General features: G+C 33.0%; 2 protein-coding genes and 1 pseudogene across 2 annotated transcripts in view; all 3 read right to left on the reverse strand.

Moving 5' to 3' along the window:
- The window catches only part of LOC144850273 (uncharacterized), a 29,798-nt gene extending 13,450 nt beyond the window's left edge, over positions 1-16,348 (reverse strand). Inside the window, exons 1-2 of the mRNA XM_078707515.1 lie at positions 16,011-16,348; positions 15,223-15,582 (exon numbers count right to left, since the gene is read on the reverse strand). Coding sequence (XP_078563641.1) covers positions 15,223-15,582; positions 16,011-16,059 — 409 coding nt within the window. The 5' untranslated portion in view covers positions 16,060-16,348. The remainder of the gene's footprint in view (positions 1-15,222; positions 15,583-16,010) is intronic.
- Positions 1,181-15,000, reverse strand: LOC144850468 (uncharacterized). The gene is made up of 14 exons (XM_078707753.1): positions 14,883-15,000; positions 14,241-14,363; positions 14,011-14,133; positions 11,790-11,912; positions 11,560-11,682; positions 9,653-9,775; positions 9,331-9,453; positions 9,095-9,217; positions 8,189-8,305; positions 6,567-6,881; positions 6,183-6,476; positions 5,980-6,101; positions 5,770-5,802; positions 1,181-1,789 (listed from the first exon to the last, which is right to left on the reverse strand). Exons 1-14 carry the CDS (start codon positions 14,998-15,000, stop codon positions 1,670-1,672), a joined length of 1,980 nt encoding a protein of 659 aa, XP_078563879.1. The 3' UTR covers positions 1,181-1,669.
- Positions 2,424-4,247, reverse strand: LOC144850470 (uncharacterized; annotated as a pseudogene).
- Positions 16,349-16,599: the final 251 nt, after the last annotated feature.

Consider the following 16,599-nt stretch of genomic DNA (forward strand, 5'->3'; position numbering starts at 1 on the left):
TTTGATCAACCTTAGTGATGGCATAATTTAAGAATTTTCTCCCACTCACAGATTTCATTCTCTGTACCGTTTACAAATTAATTGTATCTCTAGGGTGTTGAAGATATTCAATCGAAATTGAATAAAACCATGAAATAACATATCTTCTACAATTAATTTTGTTTTTATTGTTAAGATATCTGCATATCAAGCGGAATGTACTGAAAGCTTTTCTCATAGGTTTCCTAATTTTTCCGAATTTGTAATTATAAACTAAAACTATATTACCTAATTAGAAAATCTGTAAGAAAAAAGATCATCACTACTACTACAGCTACTCACTGTACTTACAATTTTTATATGCTCCTTTAATATTACCACAAATATAGTTGCCTGCATCGTCTCTTTCACCATCAGTTATTATAATATTATCATTGGACAAACTGTATCGACCATTGGTTGCTTGTCCCGTAGAAGTGACAAACGTTCTTTCTACTTGTTGACCACTTTCATCAGTTTTTGTCCAAGTCAATTGAAGAAATGACTCTCCTGAAACAAGTGTATAACACGTTATTGTTGCACCTTCACCAACGTTGACTCTACTAGCTTTCACTGGTGTTTGACAAACTGAACCATTATCTGAAACAAAATTTTAAACAAATAATCTAAAAAAATAATTATTGAAAAATTAAATTAATTAATTATTACCTTGACCTTTCATCTTGCTTCTTTCAAATTGAACTACCCCTTGATAATTGAAAATTCATTCTGTGGAAAAAATAAAACATTTAAGTATTTTTACTTATTGGGGCTATACAGTCACAAGGTTGAACAATCAGCAGAATTAACACACAGGCGTATTTCGTCTCCATTACAAATCTGTAAATGAGCAAATCTTTACATAAATTTTCATAAGTTAGTACTAGACAAACTCTGAAACTATTTCGCTATTGACTCTACCTTTATGTATGCTGAAATGTTGTTTGTTCCTCTTTTCGTGTATTTTTCCCTTTCGACTTATATTGGACAGATATTGTTATTTTTACTTCCCTCGTGCTATATGTACAGTACTCCAACTGATTGAATCAATTGATACACTTTTTTTATTGTTTAATTATTAACAAACATGCAGTACAAGAATTAGTAAATGGTTTTTATTATTATATTTAATATGATATCGAGAAAACAAAAGCAAACAGACGCAACGGTGATACAAAGCTAAACACCTTAATTAGAATACCAAGTAAGCCAATATATAACAATATTAGGTAAATATGATTGTCAATAAATTGAAAGGATTCATATATCACTGTTTAATAGTTTCATTGATAGCCACATTATAATCCTGTACACTGTGTTGATAGGGAAGCCCTGTTATCATATCGTGTAAGGGCTTTACTTTTTGGAGTATGAGATGTATATATTGATAGTTTGATATTTTACAAAAATGCAATAACTGAATGTTTTACAGTATCTCTTCTATGTATTATATCAGAAACCGAACTACTATTATAATACAATATAATTGTAAACTAAAATACATAAATATAGAATTACATACATTTATTTGAACCGCCTCCTCGAGTCCGGTTTCGGAAAACCAATAACACATTACAAAACCTACTTTTTAGTCCAATTAAATAATTAGATACGGTAAGATATAAATACAGTTTAAAACTCCTTCAACACATTAAGTTTCTGTTTCGTACATCTGATTCGCATATACAACTGTGTTCCTTTTGTCTTTTGTCTGTATCTCATCGTAAACATGAATGCTGCCTGGATTTATTTCACCGATAGAAGCAGGTATCTAAATAGAAATTCATCTATTTTCTTAGACATTATATTGTAATTAGCAAAAATTTCAAAAGCTTAAAGTTCCTAAGTTTTCCAATTAGTGGGGTGCCTTAAGGGAAAAAATGATCAAAAACGTTACACGGATGACAAAGTTTTCATTTTTTGCACATATGTTCACTTGGACATACAGATTAAAAAAATCACTGTAGCCAAGAAAAAAAATGTATTTTATGACCATATTTGGAGTATTTTCAAAATGGCCGCCAAAACAAAATGATGGTCCATATCTTAGTAACCGGTAGGGGTACAGAGTTCATTTTAGTGTTAAATTGCTTAGAACACATATGTTTCTATTCACTCTAATACAACATTTTATTAGAAAATGGCCGGAATCATCATTTCCGGAATTGTGACCTTTGACCCTATTATGGTCATATCTCGATAACTACTGACAGTAGAAACATGAGGTTGGTCTTAAAATATTCACAATATACATGTTAGTATTTGGTCTAACAAAATATTTTTCCCAAAAGTGACTGGAAATCATAATATTGACCTTTGACCCGATAACCTCAAAAATAAAATAAATAATAATAATAAGTATTAACTATGTTTTAGAAATAATAAATTCTGACATGGATCGTCTGTATTCAATTACGAGTAATATTATCTGGGACATTTGCAGCTGCACAGTTCTGTACAAGGGAGGTTGGATTTGGCACATTTGCAAGTCACACAACCACGGTCAGATTTGCAGCCACATTTGATAAGTTCATTGCAGGCCTTGGCTGCTTCTGGTTTAGTCATCCAAACTGGCTTCCAATGTGTGTCTTCTAATGTCCAACCCCAATCTTCTGGAGTAGGAATAGTTGGTTCAGCATTCTGACAAGTGGTCCATATACCTCCTTGATATATGGCTCTTTTCACATGTTGAAGTAATGCATCCTACAATATAAATGTAATATAATGTACAAACAATGCTGTTTAGTTGAATAAAAAAAAAGTATGCACTAAGTATAAGTTTAATTGTATTCCAACCATTCAATTTTAATTACCTGGGTGGGTGGAACATGAGCAATATCCTTGTTCTTCTGTTCTTCATTTACTGATAATGATATGCTGCTTTTGTTGTATAGAAGAATAGTGAGCCGCTCAATATGTTTGAAGTTGAGAGAAAGACAGTCAACTTGTTGAAAAGGATGTCTGTACATGGAAAGAAATGCCTCTGTTACCTCTGGAAATGATTTCCATGCTTTCCAAGCACTCTTCTTACTCTTACCGAAAAATGAGGATGTAGTGTCACAACCTGAAAAAGCATGGAAAAGTGGAAGGGCACATGCCATTCTTTCACCTAGATGTCTACACATGTTGTTGATGTTATAGTAACAGAAGTGATTACCAGTGCCGAATGCAACCCACAGTTTCAGTTCAGGAAATCGATGGCAAAGATTGAAAAATTGACCAATTAGGATGATGATGTTGTCAGTATCCACAGTTCGCACCATGATTTGTCTTGCACCATGCTCCAACGAGTGCACCAAATGAATTACAATCCTGGTATCTGCTTCTTCTTGTGTTGAGTTACTCATGTTGTTTCTTTTAGATATGACTGATTTACCCTTTGTTATGTACACATTCTTGTTGTCTGTAAATGATTGTTGTTCAACTAACTCAGACAAATATAGGAATAGTTCCTCTTTGTTTTTGGAATTAAGAAGGAAGTCTTTCCACTTGACAGGTGTCTTGGTTTTTGGTTCTACTTTTAAGCGTACACCTTTACCTCTCTTCTCTCTAGTAGATTCTTTAATGCTTGATGAAATATATCTATCCCACACAACATCTATGCGACTGGTTGTCAATAATTCACGCTTAATAAAACCTAAAAATACTTGCTGGCCAAATTCAAGAAAGGTAGGCGCAGTGGGCAAAGTGTGTATAAGAGTTCCTCCGTCAAATATTTTTGCATCAAAGCGGTTTGGTGGTTCTGGTTGACCGTCACAGTTAAGACCTTTCAGTATCTCTGACTTTGTCCCAAAGCGAAGCTTACCATCGTATGAGAGAGCAGGTGGATATAATTGGTTCTCATGTTAGAAAAAAACAGCAAGGTCGCCGTCTCTTCGCTGGTTTGCAATGTATAATCGAGCAAACAGACTAATCTCATCGCGAGCAGCACTTAACTCCTAATTTTTCTGTTTGCATTTAGGCTTTCTTGATTTCAGTAGTGCCAGTGAATTTTTCTTTATGGAATCGTAGATTGACTTGCTTTTGTCTTCAAGTACTTCTTTCTTAAATGTATTGTAACGTGATTTTCCTATTTTCTCTACCGTTCGAACGGTGGTAATAACCGACTCTTCTGCACAATATCTGGTGTTCAAAATCAGCAGCTCTGGACAGTCATCTTGAAACGGATTTCCAAATCCTCTGATTACTTCAATCAAACTCTTGCTTTGTTTTTGAAAGGTTAGCTGCATTGAAAGGCCCTCTTCATGGTGATTGAAATTTACTTCAGGATCTTCTGGTCGCATGTAACCCTCTTCAAATTCAAATTTTCAGTAAGGCCCACAGCTCCTCCTTTACCCTTAACCTTTGCATTATCCTGCTCATGTGCCTGATCTCTGGGGATACAGGAGAATCTGTTGTTATTCTTGTTAACAACCCAATTTTTGTAGATATCTTCCTTGATAGCAGATGGTAGTGCTTTCATGTCACGGATGTGAACACTTACCCAACGACTGTAATTCTGATAGTAAAATGCGAAAAACAGGTAGATAAGTGCTTCAAGGGCTTCTACAAAAAGTGGGAAGTTTCTTTCACGATGCGCTCGGATAAAAATAAGTATGAGGACTTCGGAATTTAGGACAATGTCCCAAATTTGAAAAGTAGGACTTTTATCAATCATGTCGAGTCGCCATCCTTCGAAGCTTGTATTCTCGTTACTGAACATTTCACTTTTCTCGTAAGCCTCACGCTGTAGCTTATGTAGTACAAGAGATGTTACTTGGTGGGCATGACGAGTACGAGTAATATGGGAACATGTCAAAAAGGAGCCAACTACCCCTGAAGTACCAATACCAGCTTCAGTAAGAGCATTAGTCCATCCAGAGCAGGCTAAAAAATCGCCAAGAGCATTCCATAATCCCTTTTCTCAAATAGAAACTATTATAACAAATATTGTGATTTATTTTAACTGGTCTTTGGAATGTTAAAAAATAGATTATGTCGAAAAGGCACTGCTTCTCTATAACACTGAAGTTAGTTGTAGTGATATAAAACAAAATTTAAGTCAAAAGTTAATATCATTACTTCTGGTCAATTGACAAATTCAGTCATTACCTTAATTAATACAAAAATATACATTTTTGACAATTTAAGCCCAATATTTTGATGTTATGCGCATTCGGTAGCGAAATTTGAGGTTATCGGGTCAAAGGTCAATATTATGATTTCCAGTCACTTTTGGGAAAAATATTTCGTTAGACCAAATACTAACATGTATATTGTGAATATTTTAAGACCAACCTCATGTTTCTACTGTCAGCAGTTATCGAGATATGACCATACTAGGGTCAAAGGTCACAATTCCGGAAATGATGATTCCGGCCATTTTCTAATAAAATGTTGTATTAGAGTGAATAGAAACATATGTGTTCTTAGCAATTTAACACTAAAATGAACTCTGTACCCCTACCGGTTACTAAGATATGGACCATCATTTTGTTTTGGCGGCCATTTTGAAAATACTCCAAATATGGTCATAAAATACATTTTTTTTCTTGGCTACAGTGATTTTTTAAATCTGTATGTCCAAGTGAACATATGTGCAAAAAATGAAAACTTTGTCATCCGTGTAACGTTTTTGACCCTAAGGCACCCCACTAAATAGATGTATGACAATTACGTGATTGTGACTTGATTATTATTGAGAAATATATACGGTTGATTTTAAATATGATATTGATAAAGTACGGTAAATGTTAAATGAAATTTAATTACCACTGTTTGATTGTCATTTTCCGGTTCTGTTACCTTAAAAAAAATTTAAAATTATAAAAAAATTATACACTGTCACACAACGTAGCCTTTACTATATACAGTGACAAAATACAATATTATATAGACCTACATTCGAAATTCCATCATTTTATACAAATGTATACAATTTATTATGTCCTTGCCTAATAAAACAAAATTAATGTATCTTACCTGTGGATTTGGTGTTACCACTTTTCTGATCAAACAAAATGTTAAAAGTGTGAAAACTATACCAATGACTGTTCCGACAAACATCAATACAATAGTAAGACTCGTTAATTTTAAACCTGAATCTGGGTTAGAACAAGAATGTTTTTAAAACTTGATAACACTATTATTATAGAAAAAAAGTTGCTATACTTAATTGTACTTACCACTCGATTGTAATGTTCCTGTATTACTACGTTTTCCTTCTTCTCCCATGTAAGCAGCATTCTCTGCTCTACACTGATAAACTCCCTCATCTGTCTCATCGACATTATCAATGGTTAATGTTTCATCAGACGACGGATACTTTTGTGTATCAGACATATCAAGTATGACGTCATCTTTTATCCATGTGATGGTAATCGGTGTTGGTACACCTAAAAGTGACGTGCATGTAAATGTCCCTATTTCACTTATAGTGACAGACAACTGCGTTGGAATTATAACCGGTTCTTTAAGATCTGTAATGGCAAAATACGTAGCATTTATTATAATGTTGCTTTTTATTCGAAAGTTTTGATAGTTAGTAGTATTTTGTCAGCAATACTCACAGTGTACCGTAAGTGCATCATAGTCATTCGCAGAATCTCCATCAGTAGTGTCAATTCTACATAGATAGTTGCCTGCATCACCTACACTAATATCAGATATTATAAGTGAACTATTAGATAAGCTATATCGACCATTGGTTGTTTCTGTGCTAGAAACTAATAGCATTTCTTCTTTGCCATCTTCACCAGCTTTTGTCCAAATCAGTTTAAACAGTGAATCTCCAAAAGCGAGTGTGTAAATACACGTGATCGCTGCATCGTTTCCTTCTAATACCGTACCAGCAACCACAGTCACCGACGATACAGACTGTGTATCTGAAGTAAATGGAATTGATAATAAACGTGTGTATGTAATTACCACAATTGCAGTAATACCAATTACATGGGTAATTGATTAACGGATCAGACGTGCGTGTATTAAAACCGAATGTGACATACATGCAACAATCTTGCCGTAAAACCAATTAGATTATGTCACGCACTTGGAACTGTAACACCTTAAAGAAACGTAACGATCAACCACTAGTATAATAACTAAAACAAAAAAAATAACTAAAATAACAGTTAAATCACTAACGTAACAACAGTACAACATGTTCAAACATCTTAGACTTTAAAAACTGTTTGTCAATCATTTTTTGTTTTAAAAGTTGGAAACCTAGGACCCGAATTTTGTCATGCTTGTGTGTTTGTCCGTCTGTTAGATAAATAATATTGTTAAACTTAACTAAATTAAACTTTTAAAATATATCTTTAGCTTTTTTTATGGTTTATATACTTACAACGCTTGTCTATCCTTAAATGTGTTAGCCTTTAAACGTAGGGTCTTAATTTTTAGCTTGGAATTTACATTTTTATCTTAAAACTTTTTTTTTTCATTTTGAATCATCTGTCTGTTTGAGTGCCCGTCGGGCCATCATTATTTTCCGTATGAAAGATTGGAAATAAGACTGTCAAAACCTTATTGTGATGAAGGCCATTTCCATATCTATATGTCTGTCCATCAATATTCTAAATCTAAATGACTGGACATGGTGTCCTCATTGTTTTTCGGTGCATAACAGTTTAGGCTTTGGGGGAATTTCAGTCAATGTTATTTATATCAAACAATACTAATTACATTGTTTAACTACAGACATAAAACTTTCATTTATATTATATATTTTTCAAAGTTACAGAATCGACGGACAGTCAGATAGACAGATAATCATAGACACGAATCTAGGGTAAATATCAATAAAGATATAACTTTACTACAACTTTCATGTGAAGACACTGTGGCATACAGTTGTCAAAAAATTAGAGAATTAAACTCAAATGACTCTATTTGTTACGTTAGTGGTTACATTTGGTTACGTTAGTGGTTAAATTTGGTTACGTTACTGGTTAAATTGTGTTGCGTTAAACTATTGTTACCTTAATGTAATAATTTAATGGTTAATTATTACGTTAATGTGTGATACACGGCAACCGCAGATCTAAGATTTGGTTTAAGTTATAAAATAAAAATTGTGATGGTGATGAATGACTAAACTTTACAGTGATGTTTTAGGAAAGTGATTGAATTTTAAAACTTATTACTTAGGCCTACATGTTTACTTATTTTGAAACTGATTACTTACATGTTTCACAGAACTCTCCAATGTAGTATGATGGACAGGTGCATGTGTATTCTGTACAAGAATTCTGTTTGCAAATAGCGCCATTCTGACATAAGTTGCTAAAACAAGGATTTAACCCTAAATATAAAAATTAATAGAACACATTTTACAGTTTCAGAAAACTGTTTGTGAATTACATTTCGAAAAGATACAAAACTTAAAATCAATTTAAATATTAGTAAGTGTCCGTGTTATATCATTTTCCCTCATTACCGTCAGATACAAAGGAGCTTTATATACCTTTTTTTCAGAAGTACAATGGAGAAAATAAATTCATGGATAAACATCACTTTACAATGCGTGCCAAGATTAAAACCATCAATGAATGTTTAGTAATTGTCAGCACAACGGTAAAATAAAACAACTACTAAATGTATAAAGTAAACTATGCAATTTATTCCAAGTGAATCAAGTGAAGATTTTCAATAAATAGATAAAATATACAATATACAATATTTGATGAGACAGTGCAATAAATTGTGTAGCTAAGATGCTGGTTGAGAAAAGAGTATGTTAATAATGTGGTCAGTGCATGGTAATATTGGGCTTGGCCCATCTCATCTGACCAATTAGGATTAAGAGAATTAATGTGGTTTTTTTCTGTTAGAGTCAGTAACATTCTTAAAATCCATTAGCTAGGAAAGTGAAGGTAACCTGTGAATTGATTTTATATGACAACGATTACATAATGACAATGTAAATTTAATCTTCATGATTTTGACATTTATTATAGGCCTAGAATTGTGGCTGGGTAGATTGTATCGGTGTTGCGCATAAGTTCCGCTTGAAGTGCAATGTTATGTTTCTCCATTGATTTATTCCATGTCAGTTTAATGCATTACACAAGCAGAAAAACATAGAACTTACATGTTTCACAGAACGATCCGGTAAAGCATGATGGACAGGTACATGTGTATGCTGAACAGGAACCAACAACCATGACACATTCAGCTCCATTCTGACAAAGGTTGCCGGAGCAAGCATTTACAACTGATAATAATAAATGAATGTATTCGAGTTAAAAACATGTTTAAACACATATAAATTTATATTTGAACTGTAGGCCTAAAGAAGACAAACAAACAAACAAACACAGAACTTACACGTTTCACAGAACGATCCAGTAAAACATGATGTACAAGTGCATTGGTAAACTGAACACAAACCATTTGCCGGGATACAGGTAGCTCCATTCTGACAAAGGTTGCCGGAGCAAACATTTGACCCTGATAATGACAAATACATTTTGAGTTACAAACCTGAAAACTATATGAATTAAATTTGAACTCTGACAAGCAGAACTAGTACTTACAGAAAGCATTTGAGATTGAATAAATGTACAGTATTCGAGTTACAATAATGCTAGTTTATTGTAAAAATACAAAAAAATGCAAAAATAGACAAGCAGACAAACATAAAACTTACCAGTTTCACAGAACGTTCCACTAAAACATAATGAACAGGTACATGTGTATGCTGTACAAGAACCAACAACATTGTTACAAGCAGCTCCATTCTGACAAACGTTGCCGTTGCAAGAATTTACAACTGATAAATGAATGAATGTACTCGAGTTAAAAACAGCTTTATACCATAAAGTACACAAAAAACACCAAAAAACTGCTTGTAGTCAATGAAATGCATGATAGTTAAAAGAAATACAAAGAAAACCAGGCTACAGTGACATAGAATTTAAAGATGCACAGAACTGTCCAGTAATTAATTTCAACAGAGATGTCGGTAACATATGTTTTCATCCTGTTAATATATTGGAATTTAGGTGGCATGGGTCCTGTAAATTCACCTATGCTACACTGTATGTAGTTATACAGTACTGTAAACACTATAGGACATATTATATGACACAAAATAGACAAAATTAAAAACTAAAAACATATTTATTGGTACATAATTGGAAAAAGTGGATAACCTAACTCGATCCAAGCAACGAGTTCAAATCTAGTTTTATACTCATCCTTCCAAAGCTCAAAGTATAATTTGTCTTGCTATCTAGATGAATTCCTTTTATCAAATTTCCAATAATGGAACATAAATAAAAATTCTCACACATTTCACACAATTGTCCAAAGAAACATGATGGACAGGTACATGTGTATTCTGTACAAGAATTCTGGTTGCAAATAGCGCCATTTTGACATAGCCTAAGTTGCTAAAACAAGGATTTAACCCTAAAAATAAAAATTAATAGAACACATTTTACAGTTTCAGAAAACTGTTTGTGAATTACATTTCGAAAAGATACAAAATTTAAAATCAATTTGAAAATTAGTAAGTGTCCGTGTTATATCATTTTTCGCTCATTACCGTCAGATTAAAACCATCAATGAATGTTTAGTAATTGTCAGCACAACGGTAAAATAAAACAACTACTAAATGTATAAAGTAAACTATGCAATTTATTCCAAGTGAATCAAGTGAAGATTTTCAATAAATAGATAAAATATACAATATACAATATTTGATGAGACAGTGCAATAAATTGTGTAGCTAAGATGCTGGTTGAGAAAAGAGTATGTTAATAATGTGGTCAGTGCATGGTAATATTGGGCTTGGCCCATCTCATCTGACCAATTAGGATTAAGAGAATTAATGTGGTTTTCTGTTAGAGTCATTAACATTCTTAAAACCCATTAGCTAGGAAAGTGAAGATAACAGGAAGGTAACCTGTCAATGTGAGGTTAAATAAAGAGATATATAGAGGATGTATAAATAATCAAATTAAAAGTAAATGTTAAAATGCAATTAAAAGCTATGTGGTAGGTCTGCGACAAATGGATTCCTTTGTTCTCGGCACACTCTGAGGTTTCAACAGTCGTTTTAAAATTGTTTTCTGACGTAAACTCAATTACACATATGTAACCTAAAATACCATTAGGTTACTTTGGATACGCCTAAGTATACTACTATACTGCACGTTGTACAAGTACAATACAACAATGTGTCAGTAGTAAAGGGCCATGGAACGAGATGGCTATGGATTACGGTTCTACTGTCCTAACCACTTATTAAAAATATATCCATGAATTGATCATAAACATCTTACTGACCGATATTAGTGATATTATGTTTTCTAATCTCTTTTCCTATCTAGAGTAGTAGAAATTATAAATATTGGAATGTTTGTTTTGTTTATCCAAAATATCGGCATTTTAGCGGGAGAACGAAACTCCCACCATTATGTAGAATTGTGGCTGGGTAGATTGTATCGGTGTTGCGCATAAGTTCAGCTTGAAGTGCAATGTTATGTTTCTCCATTGATTTATTCCATGTCAGTTTAATGCATTACACAAGCAGAAAAACATAGAACTTACATGTTTCACAGAAAAATCCGGTAAAGCATGATGGACAGGTACATGTGTATGCTGTACAGGAACCAATAACCGTGACACATTCAGCTCCATTCTGACAATGGTTGCCGGAGCAAGCATTTACAACTGATAATAATAAATGAATGTATTCGAGTTAAAAACATGTTTAAACACATATAAATTTATATTTGAACTGTAAAGAAGACAAACAAATAAACAAACACAGAACTTACACGTTTCACAGAACGATCCAGTAAAACATGATGTACAAGTGCATTGGTAAACTGAACACAAACCATTTGCCGGGATACAGGTAGCTCCATTCTGACAAAGGTTGCCGGAGCAAACATTTGACCCTGATAATGACAAATACATTTTGAGTTACAAACCTGAAAACTATATGAATTAAATTTGAACTCTGACAAGCAGAACTAGTACTTACAGAAAGCATTTGAGATTGAATAAATGTACAGTATTCGAGTTACAATAATGCTAGTTTATTTTAAAAATACAAAAAAAAAATGCAAAAAAGACAAGTAGACAAACACCAGTTTCACAGAACGATCCAGTAAAGCATGATGGACAGGTACATGTGTATGCTGTACAGGAACCAACAACCGTGACACATTCAGCTCCATTCTGACAAACGTTGCCGGAGCAAGAATTTACAACTGATAAATGAATGAATGTACTCGAGTTAAAAACAGCTTTATACCATAAAGTACACAAAAAACACCAAAAAACTGCTTGTAGTCAATGACATACATGATAGTTAAAAGAAATACAAAAAAAACAGGCTACAGTGACATAGAATTTAAAGATGCACAGAACTGTCCAGTAATTAATTTCAACAGAGATGTCGGTAACATATGTTTTCATCCTGTTAATATATTGGAATTTAGGTGGCATGGGTCCTGTAAATTCACCTATGCTAGACTGTATGTAGTTATACAGTACTGTAAACACTATAGGACATATTATATGACACAAAATAGACAAAATTAAAAACTAAAAACATATTTATTGGTACATAATTGGAAAAAGTGGATAACCTAACTCGATCCAAGCAACGAGTTCAAATCTAGTTTTATACTCATCCTTCCAAAGCTCAAAGTATAATTTGTCTTGCTATCTAGATGAATTCCTTTTATCAAATTTCCAATAATGGAACATAAATAAAAATTCTCACACATTTCACACAATTGTCCAAAGAAACATGATGGACAGGTACATGTGTATTCTGTACAAGAATTCTGGTTGCAAATAGCGCCATTTTGACATAGCCTAAGTTGCTAAAACAAGGATTTAACCCTAAAAATAAAAATTAATAGAACACATTTTACAGTTTCAGAAAACTGTTTGTGAATTACATTTCGAAAAGATACAACATTTAAAATCAATTTGAAAATTAGTAAGTGTCCGTGTTATATCATTTTTCGCTCATTACCGTCAGATTAAAACCATCAATGAATGTTTAGTAATTGTCAGCACAACGGTAAAATAAAACAACTACTAAATGTATAAAGTAAACTATGCAATTTATTCCAAGTGAATCAAGTGAAGATTTTCAATAAATAGATAAAATATACAATATACAATATTTGATGAGACAGTGCAATAAATTGTGTAGCTAAGATGCTGGTTGAGAAAAGAGTATGTTAATAATGTGGTCAGTGCATGGTAATATTGGGCTTGGCCCATCTCATCTGACCAATTAGGATTAAGAGAATTAATGTGGTTTTCTGTTAGAGTCATTAACATTCTTAAAACCCATTAGCTAGGAAAGTGAAGATAACAGGAAGGTAACCTGTCAATGTGAGGTTAAATAAAGAGATATATAGAGGATGTATAAATAATCAAATTAAAAGTAAATGTTAAAATGCAATTAAAAGCTATGTGGTAGGTCTGCGACAAATGGATTCCTTTGTTCTCGGCACACTCTGAGGTTTCAACAGTCGTTTTAAAATTGTTTTCTGACGTAAACTCAATTACACATATGTAACCTAAAATACCATTAGGTTACTTTGGATACGCCTAAGTATACTACTATACTGCACGTTGTACAAGTACAATACAACAATGTGTCAGTAGTAAAGGGCCATGGAACGAGATGGCTATGGATTACGGTTCTACTGTCCTAACCACTTATTAAAAATATATCCATGAATTGATCATAAACATCTTACTGACCGATATTAGTGATATTATGTTTTCTAATCTCTTTCCCTATCTAGAGTAGTAGAAATTATAAATATTGGAATGTTTGTTTTGTTTATCCAAAATATCGGCATTTTAGCGGGAGAACGAAACTCCAACCATTATGTAGAATTGTGGCTGGGTAGATTGTATCGGTGTTGCGCATAAGTTCAGCTTGAAGTGCAATGTTATGTTTCTCCATTGATTTATTCCATGTCAGTTTAATGCATTACACAAGCAGAAAAACATAGAACTTACATGTTTCACAGAACAATCCGGTAAAGCATGATGGACAGGTACATGTGTATGCTGTACAGGAACCAATAACCGTGACACATTCAGCTCCATTCTGACAATGGTTGCCGGAGCAAGCATTTACAACTGATAATAATAAATGAATGTATTCGAGTTAAAAACATGTTTAAACACATATAAATTTATATTTGAACTGTAAAGAAGACAAACAAATAAACAAACACAGAACTTACACGTTTCACAGAACGATCCAGTAAAACATGATGGACAGGTACATGTGTATGCTGTACAGGAACCAACAACCGTGACACATTCAGCTCCATTCTGACAAACGTTGCCGGAGCAAGTATTTACAACTGATAAATGAATGAATGTACTCGAGTTAAAAACAGCTTTATACCATAAAGTACACAAAAAACACCAAAAAACTGCTTGTAGTCAATGAAATACATGATAGTTAAAAGAAATACAAAAAAACAGGCTACAGTGACATAGAATTTAAAGATACACAGAACTGTCCAGTAATTAATTTCAACAGAGATGTCGGTAACATATGTTTTCATCCTGTTAATATATTGGAATTTAGGTGGCATGGGTCCTGTAAATTCACCTATGCTAGACTGTATGTAGTTATACAGTACTGTAAACACTATAGGACATATTATATGACACAAAATAGACAAAATTAAAAACTAAAAACATATTTATTGGTACATAATTGGAAAAAGTGGATAACCTAACTCGATCCAAGCAACGAGTTCAAATCTAGTTTTATACTCATCCTTCCAAAGCTCAAAGTATAATTTGTCTTGCTCTCTAGATGAGTTCCTTTTATCAACTTTCCAATAATGGAACATAAATAAAAATTCTCACACTTTTCACACAATTGTCCAAAGAAACAAGAAGTAGTAGGACAGAAACATATGTATCCCGTAGAACTAGAAGACGGGAAACAAACACCTCCGTTAGAACAAGCGTGATTGATACAGTCATTCTGCACTGAAATAATACAAGAGATATACATGTCTTGAAAATATGCAACAATATTTTTCCATTCCAAAAATAGATACAGTATTTTGAAATTTAAATATTGTAAAACTTTATTATAAACAATATAAGAACTATACTAATGACTATAATGTGAATAATTTAAATGACAAGCAATAACAATTAGTATCTGTATACAAATATTTAAATTGCATTGTTAATACGTACATATCACATTTAATGTCACAGTATCATCATCAGCAGGTGGGTCATCAAATATAACAACTTCACATTGATATGTGCCGCTGTCAATTCGCAAAGTGTTAGTAATCACAAGAATTCTATCATCATCTCTATCAACGCCAAATCTATCTTGGTATGAAGGTTCTATGATTGTAGATCCACTCTGAGTTGCTGATATTTTATCTGCTACCCCGTCTATGATTTTATTCCATGTCACAATAGGGTCACTTGAACTAGTACTACTATCTCTTGTATATGCACATGTCATTCTTGTGTCAGAGCCTTCATGTACATCATCTAAGTTGTTGATATTTACAGACACTCCATAACAAATGCAGAATAAAACTAAATTAAAAAAATATTATTGCATAATGTATCCTCTATACAACACTGTTTATCTTCCACAAAGATGATAATATAATAATATGCAGGAAACTTAGGAGAGCAAAACAGACAATTCTAAAGGATATATTTTATAGGAACAAAATTTTAAAAATATTGCAGTGGAAAACACTCGTGGAATATACTCAGGCAGCTATTTGAGGATTCTCATAGCAGGTCTTGCATAACATTGTAAGCAAAATAGTGAACATTCCGTGAAAGATTGAACCCTATAGACCAATAGGTGATGTGTAATCGGTAGTAGTAGTGTCAATATACAGAATGCTCGGTTTCCAAAAATCTACCCCATTTATTAATCTAGCAAAGAATAGTGGCTACAGCTAACTAAGGGTGTTGTGCTGTCGTAGTATAGTTGGTCACTCTGTACTTACCTTGAAGGAGAATGGTAACCAAATAGATAGCTTTATTTTCTGGAAACATTTCCTAACTGGAGGCCTAGTTGTCATACGTCAATTACGCCTATCCCTTTCAATATAGTAACTAGTTAGGCTTATTGTTAAAGTAGATCCATATAGTCAACAATGTGTTTGTTAGAACGCACTCAACTGCACAAGTTCATTCCTGATATTATGATTTTGACAAAAATACATCCACTGTACACATCGATTATAAACCAAGCTACAATGGTCAAGGCAATCCGGCAATCTAACAACTTAGATTGCTTTGCTATAATCTCTGTTTTGAGTGCTTTTTTCAAGACATTTGTGGTACTATTGTGTTCCGGACTCCATCTACAAAATATCATAAGAAAGCAATCTTGAATTACTTCCCTTGTTTTCACTACCTTGTATATATATACATGTACTTGTGTAGTAATATATGTTTACTTATTAAGGATTTTTCAGTGAAAAGGCATTTTTATTTTGCAAGGATAGTCTTGCCTTGTCTTTTTTTTCTGAAAAAAGAAGACAATGCAAGACTATCCTTGCAAATTAAGGTAGCTTTGACATTTTTATATAA

Source organism: Antedon bifida, chromosome 8 (genome assembly GCF_963402885.1).
Source record: "Antedon bifida chromosome 8, ecAntBifi1.1, whole genome shotgun sequence".
NCBI lineage: Eukaryota > Metazoa > Echinodermata > Crinoidea > Comatulida > Antedonidae > Antedon > Antedon bifida.